This window comes from Oryza glaberrima, chromosome 2, assembly GCF_000147395.1.
Source record: "Oryza glaberrima chromosome 2, OglaRS2, whole genome shotgun sequence".
Classification (NCBI taxonomy): Eukaryota; Viridiplantae; Streptophyta; class Magnoliopsida; order Poales; family Poaceae; genus Oryza; species Oryza glaberrima.
Window position 1 is genome coordinate 6506928 of NC_068327.1, and position 20581 is coordinate 6527508.

General features: G+C 46.8%; 2 protein-coding genes across 2 annotated transcripts; both read left to right on the plus strand.

Annotated features, from left to right (window-relative positions):
- The first annotated feature begins 2393 nt into the window (after window positions 1-2393).
- LOC127763865 (allene oxide synthase 3) lies at window positions 2394-4257 on the plus strand. The gene has a single exon (XM_052288661.1). The coding sequence runs from the start codon at window positions 2446-2448 to the stop codon at window positions 3925-3927; it is 1482 nt and encodes a 493-aa protein (XP_052144621.1). The 5' UTR covers window positions 2394-2445; the 3' UTR covers window positions 3928-4257.
- A 7544-nt stretch (window positions 4258-11801) lies between these two features.
- Window positions 11802-13671, plus strand: LOC127763967 (allene oxide synthase 4). Its single transcript, XM_052288771.1, has one exon. It carries the CDS (start codon window positions 11863-11865, stop codon window positions 13405-13407), a length of 1545 nt encoding a protein of 514 aa, XP_052144731.1. The 5' UTR covers window positions 11802-11862; the 3' UTR covers window positions 13408-13671.
- Window positions 13672-20581: the final 6910 nt, after the last annotated feature.

Genomic DNA, 20581 nt, shown 5'->3' on the forward strand with positions numbered 1-20581 from the left:
ATGTTTGACCATTCATCTTATTCAAAAATTTTTATGAAATATGTAAAATTATATGCCTACGTAAAAATATATTTAACAATGATCAAATGATAGAAAAAGAATTAATTATTACTTAAATTTTTTTGAATAAGACGAACGGTCAAACATGTGCTAAAAAGTCAACGGCGTCAAACATTTCGAAATGGAGGGAGTATGAAATACACGTATGCATATGCATCATATATATCACACACATGTACTACATAATCGTGAATATGTATTTGTGAACTATCAGATTTAAACTTTGGTGGATAGAGTAATACACACGTTACTATTTCTCTGAATGCGTGCACTCTTTAACCCTTTAGCATGGGTCATATTATTGCACTTTTTTTTTTGTTACTACGTGTTCTTGTAGTTTACTGCGAGGCGTCATGCCGCCCATGATGTCAGGATGTTGCGTTTTGTAGCTTAATTGTTGCCAGGTCGGGGAATAGCATGGTATTATCCACACAGGGGGAAAAATGTTGTTAATTAATTAGTACGTGTTCTCGTTGTGACCATGCAATTAGCTAGTTTTTTTCTCTTTAATTAGCTCTGTTGCTAATTATTATTCAAGGTTCAAGTGTGATATCGATGAATCTAGTATTCAAGTTACATGGTGCTACTTGTCAGTTATATTTGTCAGCGCTCGACTAATTCTCTTCTTTTCGCGTTCCTCGCGTTCGGTTAATTTCGCCTTCCATTTACTATTGACTCTCGCAGAATCATCAGGACTGATATATAGGTACAATTATTTTGCGTCTTGATTATGTACATGTAATTCCATCCATTTGAAGAAATTACTGACAAACTAAATTTGTACGTAAAATCGTAATTTTTTTACAAAGTAAGAAGTAAGTCACCTTAATATGATCTATGGATCATCGTACCTCAAATAGTCAAATTCCACATGCAGCTAGATGCATGAATTCCACGGAAATGATGCATGATGTTACCGTGCGATCGATTGAGACTAATTGAGACCACATGCAGTCTTCTCTATGACTGCAAGATAAGAACACGTACGTGGCTACGTACCTTTTGTTCTTTCCTATAGAAGGTAGAAGTTCATTCGCATATATAAAGTCTTTTCTTTTTAAAGTATAAGGTATTTTAATTATATGGAACACATTGATATTATATATTTAGATTTATAGTGCTAGAAGCTTAGGATGTGTCTTATCTGATCAAATAATTTAGGTTCCCATCGGTTGGCCTATTCTGCCAAAGAAAAAGCCAAATTTTGAATTTTCAAGCTTAACTATGAGATTGATTTTGAGATATTTTCAACGTAATTTCTTTTTCAACATTGGCTTTTAAATCACCAAGAACACATTTATGAAAGTTTTACCTATAAATTCATTTTTATTTCCTAATAAGCTGTTTTGGCTTATTAGGAAATAAGCCAAACGATGGGGACCTTATATTTTAGGACTGATGGAGTAGTAATTTTTCTATGTACTTAGATATACTTTTGTTCGGATATAGATTTAGAAATTATTATATTTTGAAATGGAGGTGGTATTTAATTTATAAGCTACTCCTCCGTAGTATTTCGGATGATCGATGCAAATGTACATGCTCGCGAACTTAAATCACACATATATAGCCCATTTAAGTGGCTCATATCAGCTCATTTTAAATGGAGGTGGATTTAGTTTTCTCCCTCAATGATATTCTCTCTTTTTTACAAGTCATCCAAAATTTCATAGTTCTTTAACAAGATAAATTAATATATGATATATCACTCTAAAAATATACAAATTCAAATTTAATATATTGCATATAAATAATAATAAATTTGAATGTGAATAATGTGTATTATTTGCGGCCAGATTTATTATTTGTTATTTCTATATTTATAGGTCAAATTTGAACTTACATATTTGTGACGTGATACATATACTATTCTATATTATTATTTTTTAGAAAATACTTGATGATATTTTAGGCGACATGAAAAACAAAATGATCGATATTCCCTTAAAAGACAAATAGATTCTTCCCACTTAAAATGGCATATATAAATATAGTACATGTTTATAGTCGGAGCCACGTACGTACAAGTTACATTGGGATTTAAATATAAACATGTGTATAGTAAGTGTATTTAATTTTTACTTGTACGTGGCTCCGACCATTTATCTTATTAAAAAAATATATAAATATGCAAAAGTATAAGTTAAAATTATATTTTATTTGATGATAAAATAAGTCATAATAAAATAAATAATATTTATATAAAAATTTTAAATAAGGGAAATGATCAAATGTCATGAAAAAAACCTACGGCATAATACAATTTGAAGTGAAGGAGTACTATTTATATCCCACCAGACGAACATCCTCTCGCTCCTCGAACCAACCCAACACAACACTTGCACTTGCACTACGTACTCTCATTTCATCCGCTCCCGGCCGGCAATGGCGTCACCGCCAGTGAACTCCGGCGACGCCGCCGCCGCCGCCACGGGAGAGAAGAGCAAGCTCTCGCCGTTGGGCCTCCCCATACGCGAGATACCCGGCGGCTACGGCGTGCCCTTCTTCTCGCCGCTGCGCGACCGCCTCGACTACTTCTACTTCCAGGGCGCCGAGGAGTACTTCCGCTCACGCGTCGCCCGCCACGGCGGCGCCACCGTGCTCCGCGTGAACATGCCGCCCGGCCCCTTCATCTCCGGCGACCCCCGCGTCGTCGCCCTCCTCGACGCGCGCAGCTTCCGCGTCCTCCTCGACGACTCCATGGTGGACAAGGCCGACACGCTCGACGGCACGTTCATGCCGTCGCGCGCGCTCTTCGGCGGCCACCGCCCGCTCGCCTTCCTCGACGCCGCCGACCCTCGCCACGCCAAGATCAAGCGCGTCGTGATGTCGCTCGCTGCCGCGCGGATGCACCACGTCGCGCCGGCGTTCCGCGCCGCCTTCGCCGCCATGTTCGACGCCGTCGAGGCCGGCCTCGGCGCCGCCGTCGAGTTCAACAAGCTCAACATGAGGTACATGCTCGACTTCACCTGCGCCGCGCTGTTCGGCGGCGAGCCGCCGAGCAAGGTGGTCGGCGACGGCGCCGTGACGAAGGCCATGGCGTGGCTCGCGTTCCAGCTGCACCCGATCGCGAGCAAGGTCGTCAGGCCATGGCCGCTCGAGGAGCTACTCCTGCACACCTTCTCCCTGCCGCCGTTCCTGGTGCGCCGTGGCTACGCCACCCTCAAGGCGTACTTCGCCGACGCCGCCGCGGCCGTCCTCGACGACGCCGAGAAGAGCCACCCGGGCATCCCGCGCGACGAGCTCCTCGACAACCTCGTGTTCGTCGCCATCTTCAACGCCTTTGGCGGCTTCAAGATCTTCCTGCCACACATCGTCAAGTGGCTCGCCCGCGCCGGCCCGGAGCTCCACGCCAAGCTTGCCACCGAGGTCCGCGCCGCCGCCGACGACGGCATCACCCTCGCCGCCGTCGAGCGGATGCCGCTGGTGAAGTCGGTGGTGTGGGAGGCGCTGCGCATGAACCCGCCGGTGGAGTTCCAGTACGGCCACGCGCGGCGCGACATGATCGTCGAGAGCCACGACGCGGCGTACGTGGTGCGCAAGGGGGAGATGCTGTTCGGGTACCAGCCGCTCGCCACCCGCGACGCGAAGGTGTTCGACCGCGCCGGCGAGTTCGTCGCCGACCGGTTCGTCGCCGCCGGCGACCGGCCGCTGCTGGAGCACGTGGTGTGGTCGAACGGGCCGGAGACGAGGACGCCATCGGAGGGGAACAAGCAGTGCCCCGGGAAGGACATGGTGGTGGCGGTGGGGCGGCTGATGGTGGCGGAGATGTTCCGGCGGTACGACACGTTCGCCGCCGACGTGGTGGAGGCGCCGGTGGAGCCGGTGGTGACTTTCACGTCGCTGACACGGGCGGCGTCGGGATAGCACGCACGTCGACGTCACGTGCGCGCCGAGCTGTGATTTAGTACTGTACTGTACTAGGTTGGTGGATGCTTTAATTGCGTGGTTAATTATTTGCATGGAGTTCTTGATTTGCCGGGGACCGGGGTGGAGTGAAAGTGTTTGAATTCAACTTTTGATTTTATGTAAAGTTTGATGAATTAATTTGTTACAAAGGGGAAATGAATAATGTAGTGATATGATCCTACTGCTAGTCTGCTATGGTGGATATGTGAGTTGATTTGTAATCTGTCTGGTCTTAAACTAATACTCCCTCCATTTTACAATGTACAACACTGTTGATTTTTCTCATAACGATGTAGTAGTCCATAGGCACTTGTTAAGGGAGATCCTGGCATTTGTTCCTTGGTGTGAGGAACCCTGTGTGTGCCATATACCGCATGGGGATGGGGAAATTTTGCACATCGAGAGAAGGAAATTCCCGTGGGTACATGGCACCCATCGGAATATGGAAATTCTCCTCTAGGTGTATGGAAATTTCTCCTGTGAGTACCATATCTAGGGAAATATGGATGGGAGGATTTCTTCACCCCTCGAGAGCGGGAACGGGATGCTATGCTACCCAACAGGGGCAGCCCGTTGCCATTCCTAATCCACGTGTCCACATCCCAGGTATGTTTGATGCTTTCGGAGGCGCATGCAGAGTGGATTGCATGTTGTGGTGTGAGTGAATTGTGTAAGCGGGTGCATCCAATGGTACTCTCTTAAGAAGAAGAAATAAAATCCTATAAACCGAAAAGGCTTGAAATTTCTCTTATTGTTCAAAAGAACTAAAGAAAGCTGGATTTTCTGGGGTTCATATCTATGGCTTATAATATAGGAGTACGAAATTTAAGAGGCCCAAAAGGACCAATGATGCCCATGCGCAGTAGCCTGAGATGAGCCCAGCCCAATCTCTTTAAAGAATCGAGCGAGAGGAAGCTTCGGGTGGACCAGTTTGTTTCTAGGGCCCAAAAGGAAAGAACGTTTTCGCAATACAAATGCATTCAAAGCGTTTCTTAAAAAAAAAAAATTACAAATGCATCCACACGTATTATTCTCCAGGAAATTAGGTTGAACAGGTACGGTTTTTTTTTAGAGCGACAGGTACGTCTTTTGATTGGTCTGGTTTTGTATTCAACTCCCCATGTTTCACATGCATTTGAATTCATAAAACAGATTAGACCGGGACAACACGCTACTACTATCTAACCATTTTTCATGTGGTTAAATCATTTTTTGCAGGCGGATGGGTGGTCCACCTGCATGTATTTTCGATTGCGGGCACTTATGTCATCCGACTACGAAAAAAAGGCAAAAAAAAGTAAATGTTCCTAAAATTGAAACCCTAGCCAGATACGTCGCCACCTGGTCGCCGCAGTCCAAAGCCCGTTGGATCCACTCGGGCTGGGCCCCTACCGCCGCCAGTCATCATCGCAGCAAACAGGCCGTGGTCGTGGACATCATTGCCATCGAGTCATTGTCGCTATCGAGGATCAGAGATGAAGTGTGGGAGGGGGAGAAGGGCCGCTGCCACCATTGGATCCACCTCGGTCGGGGTTGCGGCCGACGGGTCCGCCACTAGATCCACCCAGCCGGTGCTGCGGCCGACGGATTTGCCACCTCCTGTCGCCGTTGTTGCTTGATCCGCCCCAGCCTGATTCGTCGCCTCCTACAGCTGCTGGATCTGCCTAGTCGCCCCCCACTCCTTCGCTACCGATGATAGATCCCACGCTCGCCGGCTGCTCTGCTCACATGCCCTACTGGCTGATTTGCTCCCACGCCCACCGGCTACTCCGCTCCAATGGCGGAGTAGAGACTGGAAAGCCCGACCGCCACCGCCACCCGCCATCACTGGTAGTAGGAGAGGAGTGGGCAATGAGGAGAGTGGGGAGAGTTGTGGACGGGAGAAGAGAGGATTTTGTGGGAGAGAGAGAGAGGGGAGAAAAAAAGGAGTGGGAAGAGAGGTGGGCATTTTTGCATGCTATCCTGTGCTTAGGGAAGCAATTTTTGCATGCGGGAGTAGTTATGGTCTGTCTACAATCTGAAGGTGGTCTCATCCCAAAAAATCAATTATGTAGTAGCGATATTCTTAATTAAAAAGAGAGCTAGGGTTATCCTTTCATAAAATAAAAAGTCATCCAAATTTCATGCTTTAATTTCAAAGACGACCCAAAGACCAAGAGCAAGCACAAAAAATAGCCTATAAGCTGACTATAATTATTTCTTTGCGCATGTACAGGAGAGATAAAACAGATTGACAGCTGTTCTCCAAGAATTAGCTTTGCACGTGCCTTAAAAGAGATGCATTAAATATATAAGTGAGGAAAAAAAAAGATAATATAATAAAATAGAGATGACCTTAATCGCTTAATTATTTCACATGTTAGTTGTAATATATACTCCCTTGTCCCAAATTATAATGCCTATATTTTTTACACGTTCTTCAATAACATACTTTGACCAATATTTTATTTCATTATATGATCCCAATAAACATGAAATTAACATCATATATATGAAAGTACTTCAAAATATGAATCTAATGATATAACATGCATAATACTTAGTATAGATATAGTATGATTATTAGTCAAACGATACCGAGTTCGATTTTTCTTAAAAAGAGGACGCTCTGTAATTTGGGACGGAGGAAATACTAATTTTAGATGTGCTTATTATAGTTAGTGGTTAGCTTTATCATTAAATTTTCTCTCGTCGCGATAAAATCTACGTGTACAAACTTAATTTAGTTTCTTAAAAGATAATTATGGAGTTTCAAAAAAATGGCCTCTCCAGGAATCTGGGGCCCCGTGACGAAATGTAAATTAGGACCCTAAATTTTTTTAAAATTATAGATATAATATAACTAAGCATATTTTATGTCAACTATATAACTTTAATGTGTTATTTCATACCATATTCAAAAAATACATCAAATAAATATTAATACTAAAATAAAAGAGAGTAAAGGTAGTACCAACCTCGTGATGTACTGAAAAGCATCATCCATCTATTGTTTTTTTGAAATGAAATATTTGATTATATCTTCATAATTAATATTGTCCAATACATCACTTTCAGCACCTGAATCATACTTCTTATTTGTATAAGACATGCCAATGATTGAGGAAATAAAATTCTTCTCGTGTTTTATAAACAAAAGAAAAGACAAGACATTATATTACTTTTTGGTTGAATAATCAATCTAATTGGTCATTCAAAATACCATAATTTTATTTGAATGTATATGCATATGAATATATATCCATCCATCCCAGTCAATGAACAGTGTGAGAAAAATAGTCGCTGTAAACAATTGGCAACAAGGATAACAGTGTGAGAACATAGTTGGATGGATTGGCAGGCACGTAGATGAAGCTATACATGGAACCATAGAAATCACATGGCTTCAGAAAAGAAAAGTATAGCTATGAGTAGATCGAGATGGCCATGTCAATGATAATTCGAGCCTTTGAGGGAGATTGGATTGAGGATTCGAGGACGAGGAGATGACCAAGAGGACGACGACTCGACGAGGAGGCAGAGCCGCAGAGGCCGCACAGCCAGCCCGCCGCCAGCAGCCGCTAGGGCTTGGGCTGTTCGGTGCTCGCCTTGCCGCCGCTCGTCGCTCGTCGCTCATCACCTAAGATGCCTGCTCATCGCTCGATATTATCGTCGGTGAGTCGGTCTGCTTGCCTGCGCGTCGATCGCCGCCTCGCGTCATCGTCTCGTCGACTCGTTTGTCTCGACTCTCGATCTCGTAGGCGCATGCATCAGTTGGAAATTGAAGTCACTTCACTGGTCACAACGCGACGAGCCCACGACCCACGCACGCACCGACGCAATGCAAAGCGACGCCTTTCGCCTTCTGCCCCTGCACTCCTCGCTCGGTTGGTAATGGTAGCAGGCCAGGCATGTGTGCAGGCTGTTGGAATACGCGTAAGCTACTATAGCATAAATTAAAATTTTCTATCGCGTAAAACAGGAACCATGCAAGTATTAGATCATAGATTGTTACCACTCGACGCGCTGCGCAGCGGAAGAAGACGCTGAGAAGTCGAAGGAACTCTCGCGAAGTAGCGCGCGTCGATGTAGAGGAAGTAGTCGATCGCACCGGCTCGACCTTCTCCTCCACGTGCGTTCTCCTCGCCATACTCCCACGCCGATCAGCACCGCAAACCAGCAGCGCCTCTACCGGTATCCGCACATACAGGGACGGAACGCCATGCGCAGATGTGCTAGCACCCGCGCGCGGCTAGGGTTTTGCTCGGGGAGGGAAGTGATGGCTAGGGTTTCTCACGTGATGCAATGCCTCCGCCGGTCACGCCACTCACGAATATATAGGATCCATCACTCGGGCCTTCAAGACCCGTAGGACTCCTATTCGGATCCCTATCCGAATTAAGCTCATATTGGATCTCTATCCAATCCCCTTATTCCGGCCCATTAAACGTGCGACCCTGTAGGTTCATATATACTCGGCTGTAACCTGAAAACTCCTTTTCGGTCCATGCGTCAACAGCGACACCTAGCAGAACGTATTGACCCACCGGGCATACATAAAGATCATATCGGCTGAACATCTAGTGTATATTTGTATGAACCCCTTTGCCTCACGATATCGATTAAGCTCAAGGCTAGATATGTGCCATCCTCTAGTAGCTCAATCATTCACTCGAACCTGTTGATAGATTATATAACTTGTGATTGACTCCTCAATCACCTTTGGCATGGCCATGCACTTCCATAATCTACAACATCGAGGGGCCAAGAGATATCTCTCTATAGGAGGGGCAAATCCCATCTTGATTATTCATATCCCACTACATGTTTCATAGCATACCCGAAAACTACTTTTATAGCTACCCATTTACGGAGTAGCGTTTAGCAGTCCCTAAGTAAGCTGCTACACATGTTGAGAACCATGATAATCTCAGGTCTAAGTATTCAACACCAATACTAAATGAGATCACCGATGACACAATACATATGGCTCTTGCAGTGTCTCATGTTGGGTCTATCCAACAACATGTTCACCAACATGTGTCCACATTATTAATTTGGTATCTCTATACCATGATCCATGAGACATGATCATCAATTAATACATATGCTGATCATATAAACATATTTGTTCCACATATGATATTTGATCAGGGATCCTTTAGAAATAGTAACAAACAATATAAAGAGTCTCATGAAAGAATCACATATTCATTAACCAATAAGGAGTTATCTATTTCAAGGAACAATGTCGGATAAATATGTAAACATAGTATGTGATACAATCATCTCTATGATTGCTTCTAAGGCATATCACTAACACATGCCTACTCCGAGGTGAGGGCAGTGGCGAAGCTATATTGTGTTTAGAGGGTGCACATGAACCCCCAAATTCCTAATCTCACTTAAAAACACTAAAAACACTAGAGTGTATATTGTTGTATTAAAATTTTCTAGGTTTTTAATAGTAGTGTACCTCTTTGTTTTGATGCTAGATTCGCCCCTGGGTGAGCGCCCCCAAAAAAAAATCGAGGGCCCGGCCTGTGCAGCCGTCGTGTTGCTCATGGCTAGCTATCGACGGCCCTGTGCAGATAAAGAAAATTATTGGTAATAATAGCTAGGGTCAGGCCAATAGGGATAATGGTTTCTTGGGTATGAATACATCCAAGCTACTGTACTTGTGTCAGATTTAGCTCGAATTAAAATACTCCCGCGTGATACTTGCTTAAACATTAAAATCGTCCACATAGTCATCAATTGATCAATTCATCATCATATATAGTCCCATATGATGATCTCGATCGTACGTGACGATACTTTGAGCTGGTCCACTTGATCAACAGCCGATTAGGTATTCTTCCTTATGTAAAAGTACACTATCGAAGTTACTTAGTACTATTACTTTGCTACCTCCGCATTAAAATAATTTCGTTAACGCACCACGCTCCCGGGGAACGTTTTTAAAATCTCGAGTGGACATCCCCTCGATCTTTGCATTCTATCGAAATAGTTATAAAAAAATAAAAATTTTGATAAGATAGATTGATATGTTATATATAATTTGACTATGGGGTATTTAGATCCAGAGGTGTAAAGTTTTGGCGTGTCACATCGGGTATTATATAGGGTGTCGCATGAGGTGTTTTGACACTAATTAAAAAAACTAATTACAAAATCCGTCAGTAAACCACGAATGGCGTGGTTTACTGTAGCACCACATTGTCAAATCATGGAATTAGGCTTAAAAGATTCATCTCGCAAATTAGTCATAATTTGTGTAATTAATTATTTTTTAGTCTATGTTTAATACTTTATGTAGGTGTTCAACGTTCGATGTGACGGGGTGTAAAATTTTTATGTGGGAACTAATCAGGGCCTATATGTATATGTTAACTAGCTAGAGTTCCATTTATCTCTTTTGTTATAACTCGTAGAAGTTGAACTTGTACGTATTTAAAGTGATTAAATCACATATTAATCTATCCTCTTAATATTTTTATAACTATTTAGATGACATGTTACAATCAATGGAAATATAAGACATTTACCAAAGGTACTCACAATTTATGTTAGATTTACATATTATCTATTTGATCAAATAATGTTGTACAATAATTGACTCGTATTTTCCTTTCCAGAGATGCTATCATAGCTTAAGAATACATCTGGTAAATAGATGAACTACAAGGCTAATGTAATATTATTTCAAGACCTTCCTCAACTATTTTTGAAGGTTACCACGTCATCTTGAACCCTCAACATGTAGATATTCAAACCCAGTGAGTTTTTAGCCCAGTTCGGTCTCTTAGGACAACATTTACTACAAACAGACCTAGCGTCTTTATGCTAACTCTGTTAGTTAATTTTGGACTTATAGGAGAGCTTATGGAGTCACATTTCAAAGCATATCATCCACGATAAACTTCATCCTGAGTCAACGGAAATCATCCAAACAAGATTGCACTGTTGTTGAAACCAAACTTAAGTTTTAGACTTTGTAATAGACTAGGCCTATCTCGAAAATGCCTCTGTCCATCTCCACAAACCTAAACACATTCCTAGAGCTATTTTCCTCTTTAAATATCTATGTACAGCCTATAAAACAATTGGATATTGTTTAGTTGAATTTTGCCAAGTGCCATTCACTATGTAATCCTCGGTTGTTTAGTCGCTTTACTATAGATTCAGAGCCCCCAATAATTGGTGTGTTGATTTGCCGAGTCGATTAGATAAAACACTTCCAATGTTTTCTTTGTTCTTAATTACCTATTCATAATATTTAGATTGCAAAGATCATCAAGCACGCATCATCATTTGTGGTATAGTGATTGTACGACATCCTGGACTTGTTCTGTCGTCATCAATTCATCAAAGCTAGAGTTATCCCTCACCAAAGAAACAAACCACAAGAGAGAGCGCCATTAGATATCCCCTCGACCGTTTAAAATTTATTCCTTCACAGTCCATGATAAGAGCAAGCAGTTGGTACTCCCTTCAGTTTTTTTTTAAAAAAATTCTTGGTTGTAATTGACTTCTAAACATATATTTATCATTCATCTTATTAAAAAATAATTAAATAATATTATTTATTTCGTAGGGATTGTTTTATCGTTAGAAATACTTTAAATATAACTTATATTTTATAAATTTTAATATATTTTTAATAAACCAAACGGTATGATAAAAATCAATAGCGTCAAAATATTACAAGTAGGATACTACCATCAATGCTCAGTCAGCAACAGACACACAATGAAAAAAAAAGGAAAAGAGTTTACCTTGTCTGCTTCTCACTTTAGCCTATTTAACCCCAGTACAACAGATGCTCAATGATTCATAGCTGTGGCAGTGACGATCCGACACCTGCACGCTAGTACGTAGTGCGTATACGTAGCCAGTACCCTACTCCCGTCCATGGCGCCGCCGCGAGCCAACTCCGGCGACGGTAACGACGGCGCCGTCGGAGGGCAGAGCAAGCTCTCGCCGTCGGGCCTGCCGATACGCGAGATTCCGGGCGGCTACGGCGTGCCCTTCTTCTCGCCGCTGCGCGACCGCCTCGACTACTATTACTTCCAGGGCGCCGACGAGTTCTTCCGCTCACGCGTCGCCCGCCACGGCGGCGCCACCGTGCTCCGCGTGAACATGCCGCCCGGCCCCTTCCTCGCCGGCGACCCCCGCGTCGTCGCCCTCCTCGACGCGCGCAGCTTCCGCGTCCTCCTCGACGACTCCATGGTGGACAAGGCCGACACGCTCGACGGCACCTTCATGCCGTCGCTCGCGCTCTTCGGCGGCCACCGCCCGCTCGCCTTCCTCGACGCCGCCGACCCTCGCCACGCCAAGATCAAGCGCGTCGTGATGTCGCTCGCCGCCGCGAGGATGCACCACGTCGCGCCGGCGTTCCGTGCCGCGTTCGCCGCCATGTTCGACGCCGTCGATGCCGGCCTCGTCGCCGGCGGCTCCGTCGAGTTCAACAAGCTCAACATGCGGTACATGCTCGACTTCACCTGCGCCGCGCTGTTCGGCGGCGCGCCGCCGAGCAAGGCCATGGGCGACGCTGCCGTGACGAAGGCGGTGAAGTGGCTCATCTTCCAGCTTCACCCGCTCGCCAGCAAGGTCGTCAAGCCGTGGCCGCTGGAGGACCTCCTCCTCCACACCTTCCGCCTGCCGCCATTCCTGGTGCGCCGCGAGTACGGCGAGATCACGGCGTACTTCGCCGCCGCCGCCGCGGCCGTCCTCGACGACGCCGAGAAGAACCACCCGGGAATCCCGCGCGACGAGCTCCTCCACAACCTCGTGTTCGTCGCCATCTTCAACGCCTACGGCGGCTTCAAGATCTTCCTGCCACACATCGTCAAGTGGCTCGCCCGAGCCGGCCCGGAGCTCCACGCCAAGCTAGCCTCCGAGGTCCGCGCCGCCGCGCCCGCCGCCGGCGGCGAGATCACCATCTCCGCCGTGGAGAAGGAGATGCCGCTGGTGAAGTCGGTGGTGTGGGAGGCGCTGCGCATGAACCCGCCGGTGGAGTTCCAGTACGGCCGCGCGCGCCGCGACATGGTCGTCGAGAGCCACGACGCGGCGTACGAGGTCCGCAAGGGGGAGATGCTGTTCGGGTACCAGCCGCTCGCCACCCGCGACGAGAAGGTGTTCGACCGTGCCGGCGAGTTCGTCCCCGACCGGTTCGTCTCCGGCGCCGGCGGCGCCGCCCGGCCGCTGCTGGAGCACGTGGTGTGGTCGAACGGGCCGGAGACCGGGACGCCATCGGAGGGGAACAAGCAGTGCCCCGGGAAGGACATGGTGGTGGCGGTGGGGCGGCTGATGGTAGCGGAGATGTTCCGGCGGTACGACACGTTCGCCGCCGACGTGGAGGAGCTGCCGCTGGAGCCGGTGGTCTCGTTCACGTCGCTGACCCGCGCCGCCGCCCCCGCCGCCGCCGGCGAAGGCGCCGCGCGGCGCGGACTATAATAGTGTCAAGCGGCGGCGCGCGTGAGCGGCGAGTGCTGGTGCGGCGACGACGCTGTCCATGCATGGTCGCTGTCAGTTGGTCAGATTTGCATGGATTTCTTTTTTCTTTGACCTAAAAAAATTGGGGAAAAGGTGTACCTTCGCGTGCATGTGGGGGCAGGTTCCTAAGTATAGGGATTCGGTTTGTCATTGTGTGAAGTTCAATACGATGTTTGAAGTTGAATAAAATTATGTGCGTTCCTCGTGGTTTTTCTTTTTGGGTTATAGGTCAAGATGGATAATCACACAATGCAAATTATGTGCATTCCTCGTGGTTTTTCTTTTTATTATAGGTCAAGATGGATAATCACACACGCTACCAATCATGCAGTGGAAATCGTATATGTAGTGAAAAATTAAAATTTACCTTTGATTAAAAATAGATGTCTGATATTTATTCATATCATCAAAAGTAGAAGAATTTTTTCTAGTAAAATTCTTACTCATGATTGAATCCAGGAGTTTTCAGATTTATACTACATATTTCTCCCAGCTAAAGCTACCTAGCTTGTGAATAACAACTTCTAAGGCTGAGTTTGACAGTTTGTTTATCAACTTGAAATGATAACTTTATTATTTCTCGTTAGCACGTATTTCGCTAAACAATATATTTTGTGTAAGAAGTTTCTATACATAATTTATTTAAAATTTATAATAGTTAATATGTAATTAGTACAACTGTGCAACTCTGTTTTTTAATTGACCGGCAGGGAATACCACTCTCATGACTTTCACTGAGAAGGATGGCCACGAACCCTGGCTCCTTCACACGCAGATCCACCCCATGATTTAGGATTTAACCCTTGCTTTGAGGCCCTTACTCGTACACGATGGTTCGTAATTATAAGTCATTTCTTAACACGTGTTTTAAACAAGGGGTTAGCGAGTAGTTTTTTAAAACCAACACAAAAATTCTCTCCTAAGATGTGTCGAACCTAAGGCTGGTAGGTATACTATAACCAGGGCCGGTCCTGGGGTTTGGGACCCCAGGGCAAAAACTTATATAGAGGCCCTTATTAACACGTGGCTACTGGCGAGCCGCGATTTGCCGTGTCCACCTGCCGTTTCTATTTACGAGACACCGAGAAGTCGCCGCGAGCGCAGTAGCAACAAGTGGCGTAATGTGATCGAGGCGGCACGACACGAGTGGCGTGGTGTGATCCAGGCGAAGCGACGGGAATCAGATGAATATCGCTTCGGCTTCGCTGAAACATGCCTGGCGATGGACTAAAATTGAATTGGGCTATTCAGCTGTCTAACTTAATATAGACCTATGGCCCATGGATTAAAATTATACAATGCGTAGTATATATATATATACTATATGTGTATAGGGCCCCTAGATTTTGGGGGCCTCGGGCAGCGTTACGGCCTGACCCCCCTAGGGCCGGCACTGACTATAATATTATAACCACTGTGCAACAAACCCGTTCACTACCACCTACACTTTAGATTACAAGTTTTTATTAAATAGTACAATCGAACAAACACAACCCACAAACTTTAGTTACACTGTATGACGGTAGATCATATCGAATTCCCGCAATAATAAACCGCTAGTGACGATATTAATTAGTATCACTAGCAGGTCAAGCCACAAAATGGCATTTGCACATATGATCGATGCAGTAATATTGTATTACATATATTTGTTATACTAGCAAAAGTGTCCATGCGTTGCATCCGGTGATTACAGAGTGTGTATATTGACCAAAAATGTTGTTTGGTTTAGCAAAAGTGTCCGTCCGTTGCACCGGGAAGCGTACAGATCAGAACAATATGCAAATAATTAAAATACAGATTCGCTGAAATATTTGGTATTTTTAAGTAGGTATGTATATAATTAAATAAATTTACAAGTAAAGCAAGTGTGAGAAATAAAATGATATGATTAAATTTAATTTTATTAAATTCTCCATGATTAGTTGCGCTCTTTGAAATTTTATTGGAATTTTCATAGCTAAATTGCTAATTTTAATAATACAAACATCATTTAACAATTATTTAATTAGAAAAAGAAAGAAAATACTTCCTTTTAGGTTTGCTTCAAAATAAACACATAATAACTATAATATAATTGTAATGCTTCTGAAAAAAAATAAATTACTAAAAATGAACTAAAATAGACTTATTTCCGTCCCTTGCCGGTCGGTCCACGACTTTATGAAAACCCTAACCCTCCCCCTCCCCCTCTAAGTCGGCCGCCTCCCCCACTCCCGACACCGCCTCTCGCCCTCCCCCTCTCCCCACCGGCGCCGCTTCCCCTCCCCTCCCCTCCGGCGGCGCCGCTACCTCTCCCCATCTCCGGCCTCTCCCTCTCCCCCCAGCCGGCCGCCTCTCCCACCACCGGCGCCCTTCCCCCACGCTAGCTGTGGCGGCGGCGGCGGCGCCCTTTCCCCACGCTAGCAGCCGCGGCTTCCTCCACGGCGAGCGGCGGCGGTGCCCTTCACCACGCTAGCGGCAGTGGCGGCGGAGGCTCTCCTTCCCACCTCGCCGACATGGCGCAACGACGGCGGGGTGCGGCGGAGACGGCGGCGACGGCCGTCCCTCCCCCTCTCCCTCTCCCTCTCCCCGTTGGCGTCGACGGCGGCGTCGGCTTCGTCCGAGGGTGGATCCATCAGCGGTGGCGGCCACCGCAGGCGGATCCGACAGCGGCGCTCCCTCCGGCGGCGGTGGTGGCGTCGGCGCCGCCGTTTTTTTTTTGTAATTTTTTTCCATGGCTATTGCTAACCGAATCGGATTGAGCACGTGGACGAACGGGACGAAAATAGATGTGACGAAAGGAAAAATATGAATATTTATATTAGTTATAGATTATAGAAAAAATGCCAGTGCGTTGCAACGGGTAAACTAAAATTATATTAAATATAAAAATATTAGATGATTAGGATTTAGTTTTACATGATATGAGCTCTTTAAGAAAATCTATTCCTAATGAAATAAAAAAAGTTCAATTTAAGGGACCTCAAGTGAACTTATTCCGTGCGGAGTAGAACAAATCCGGGACAACTTTAGGGACATTAAGTAAACTTATTCTGTGACAAGCGGCCCAATAGTGTGGGCGGTCTGGGAAGGCCCGACGAGGGAGAAGCTGAGCGGTTCGATCTGATGGACGGTCCTGATTGATCGCGCCCTATATATAAAAGTTGAAAGATCAAACCCTAACCCTAAAAACATTCCCCACCCCCTCCCTCTCTCTCAGTGGCGCCGCCTCTCTCCCTCCGCCGCTCTTCCACCCCCCCCCCCCCCCCCCGCGCGGCGCCTCTTCTCCTCCCCCTCCACCTCCACGGCGGCACCTCTCCCCTCCCCCTCCACGGCGGCGCCATTCCCCCTCACCGGCGGCGCCGCTCCCCCCCCTCGCCCTCCACGGCGGCGCCTCTACCCCCTCTCTCTCGCCTCCCTCGTGCGACGGATCCGGCGTCGGCGGTGACCGTGGGTGGATCCGGCCGTGGTGGTGGCGGCCGAGGACGGATCCGGCGGCGGCGGCTCCCTTCAACCCCTCTTGCCTCCCTCCTGCGGTGGATCTGACGGCGGTGGTGGCGTCGACGCCGACCGCATGTGGGCTGGGCGGCTGCTGCTCCCCCTCCCCGGTGTGGCGACGCGGCTAGGAGCGGCGGTGGGCTCGGGAGCCGGTCGCGGCGAAAGGCAGCGATATCGACGACGACGACGAACGACGGTAACAACGGCAGTGACGACGGCGACCACGAGGAGGGCGGCTCCGGTAGGCAGCTAGGGTTAGGGTTTGGATTTTATTTTTGATTTGGGATGTTGATTTTGTCGAGATTGATGGTTTTGATTTGGGATTATAATTGAGTGATTTTATGATTCATATAGTTTGAGAATTGGGGGCAAAAGGGTCGGGAACAATCGGTTTTTTTTTATCCGACTGGGATTTTTTGGGGTTGGGGGAGGGACGAAAAATCCCTTGGCGGACGATGTGACGATCGGAAAAATACGAATATTTATATTAGTTATAGATAAGTCCCTATGGACGATTACATTACGATCATTTGAGATGGATGGACTTCAAGCCTCCACATTGAGCATGTCGAGTTTTTTTTCCCCTTACATGCCACGCAAGGCAAAGCACAATTAGGTGACAATTAATGAGTACAATGTGTACAATTTACAATAAGAAAACCCTATAATGACATATCCAAATGGATCAGTAGCTGTTAGCTAGTAACTTGTCCTAAAGAACATTCTTATGTTAAACGCCACTTGTTTGTAGAAATCCAAGTCATCTGGGGCCGCATGACCGAGTCATGTCTCATGCACATGTGCTAAGTCGTTGACCATGCTTTTGTGTGTCTGGTGCACATGCGAGTGCAGAGCTTTTACTAAGCTGAATTATAGATTTTTTTTTTGAGATGATGTGCACTGTAGTGTTGTATAATGTACATGTTGCTTAATTATATTAGCTTAGGCTTAAGTCACATATGGATTAATTATTGGTTGCTTGGTCAGATATATGGATTGCAACACCTAAATATATGGAAGGTATCCCTACTTTCTGTTATTAATTTTTTAGTGAAATAAGTGCACGAGCGATCCCTAAACTTACGTGGGTGTATCATCTAGGTCTCTGAACTCTCAAAATGCATATTTTAGATCCCCAAATTTATTTTTGGTGTTATATAGGTTCAAACGAGTTCCAACCCACTCTATGATGTGGCATGTCATGATAGGGCCTACGTGTTAGTCAGATCCACGTCAGTTACTGTCACGCCCCGAACTAGTCCCGAGCGGAACTAGCCCGTGACGCTCCAAATTAACCTGTTAATCGATACCAGTCCCAGGAAACAGTGCTGGTATCACAGGAAGACAGAATATCACAGCAACAGAGGTCTCTTTATTATAGAGTAGGAGTACAGTCATGTTGGGCTGCGGACAGATCCCGAGCTCACAACTGCATTACAAAAGGGAAGCGGAAGCCAAAACTTGGACCAAACATCACAGGCGCAACTTGGGAACTAGGCCGAAACCCTAAAACTCATCGTAGCCGGCTTGCTCCTGAAAGAACTCCTCGTCAGCGGGATCCGCTTCATCTTCTTCAGCAACTGGGGGGGATTATTTATATAAAGCAAGGGTGAGTACGGGAGTACTCAGCAAGCCATGGGAAATAAGTGTTTAATGCAGGCTTCAAGGAAAGGCTGTTGTTTTTGCAATTGATTTTATTTGAACTCTTTTCTGAAACAACTAAGTGAGTGCTTCTCAAACGACACGGATGAGACAGTGCGTCTCGTCCGGTCAGAGTATGTGCAATGTATCAGTCTTTTGAATTGATCAAGATTGGCACCCGGCCAACAGCTTTCAAACGGCCACTCGGGCCTGGCTGATCCCGTCAGCCGCAGATTTACCAAACATCAAACCCATTTCACAACAGCAAATTTCACAAGGCAGTAGTCAAACAAAACTACGCTAGGAATCACCTCACATCCGCCCATGACCGTGGGCACGGCTATTCGAACAGTTTAATAACCTCTGCAGAGGGGGTACACTTTACCCACACGACATTACTAACTCGGATCTTCCAGCCCGTGCAGAACAGCCACGACTAGAGACCTTAAGGCTTTCATGACAAAGCATTTCGAAAGCCGACACAGGTTCACCATATGCCAACGAGAGGGGTCCCAGACCAACACCAGATTAGGTCCCAGACCATACTGTGCCAGGAAGCCCAGGGGTCCTCCTCGACACCACCCCGGCGAATCCACATGTCTCTTGGCATCAAGGCTCCCCCGATTAGCTAGTTACTCAGCCAGGGGTGTCCCATTCCACCCATGTGGTCGTACTTGTCTTATGTTCGGATAAAATTCCAAGGAAACGGTCCTTAAGTTCAAAAGCGGGAAACCGTACACCCGGTACGTTCCCCGGTCCGCGATTTTGGAAATTCATTTAGTTCGCAAGCACCGACCCAGGTGTCGGGTTTTCCAAGTCTTTTGTAAAACCCAAGTTTTACCCAAGATGTTTCTCAGATTTTAAGTTTGAAGACGACCGTCGATACCCGCGCAGAGTGCACGATTACCGAGGCACAACTAGGTGGGTACAAGGGAACATGGTATAACAATTGCAATGGAAGGGTCAAATGCAACAAATTAGGTAGGTCCACCAATCTGCCTTGCAGACAGGACAAACAGATTAAGTGCGATCCTATCAATGCATAATATTTTTCAAGCAACATAATTAAGTTCAAGTATAGGTTCAAGATGTTCAAAGGTGGCTTGCCTTGCTCGAGATCTGGAGCTTGATCCTCGAAATCCTCGCACTGCGGGTCTTCGGGTTCCGAAACTACACGCGAAACGGAACAACTCAACAAACGGCGAAAATAAAGCCCTATTATTGACCTCTAAGCGTGCCATTAAATAGATCTCGAGATTTGAGGAATTTTGGAAGCTGAACGGAGTCAAACGGACTTACGGTTGGGAAGATATTGAATTTCTAAGATTATTGGATTTTTGGTCTAAGGGAAAAGGATTTATTTAAATCCTTTTTGAAAAAGAAAAGAAAAGAAAAGAAGGAGGGAGGGAAATTAGACTTCCCTCGGGCGGCTAGGGCGCGGCCCGAGAGAAAGGGGCGGCTCGGCCGAGTTTAATGGGCCGGCCGGCCCAAGAGGGCGGCCCAAGGTGCGCGCGCGGGCGGGCACAGAGAGAGAGAGCCGGTGGGCCGGGTCTATCCCGCGTGGTCCCGGGTGGGACCCGCTTGTCAGCGGCTCGACTCACCGTGAGCGAGGTGCACGTGGGGCGTGCTAGGGTTTGCGGAGGGAGGCGCGGCGCATGCGCGCGGTTCGCGGAGGACGCGGTGCGGCGGGCCCACGCGCAGCCTCACGGCTCGCGGTGGACCGCGCGCACGGGGAGGGAAACGGAGGGAGCGGCTGGCCGGGTCGGTCGGTCCGGTCGCGGCCGAGGTGGTGCCGACGTGACGCCTACGTGGCAGCCATGCGGGCCGGCGGGAGGTAGACGACGATGGCGGCCGGAACGGACGGCGGACGGCGGTGGCGATCGGCGGAGCGAACCACGGCGATACAAGCGAAGGCGAGCACACCGGGATGTTGCATAGGACGAGGGGAGACGAGCCAACGGCTCGGATTCGCCGGGGATGCTCGACGGCGGCGGATTGCAGCGGCGGCATCCGG

What these genes read in the sequence shown, in the direction of transcription:
- LOC127763865 (XM_052288661.1), top strand. Translation starts at nt 2,446, where the DNA reads ATGGCGTCACCGCCAGTGAACTCCGGCGACGCCGCCGCCGCCGCCACG.
- LOC127763967 (XM_052288771.1), top strand. Translation starts at nt 11,863, where the DNA reads ATGGCGCCGCCGCGAGCCAACTCCGGCGACGGTAACGACGGCGCCGTC.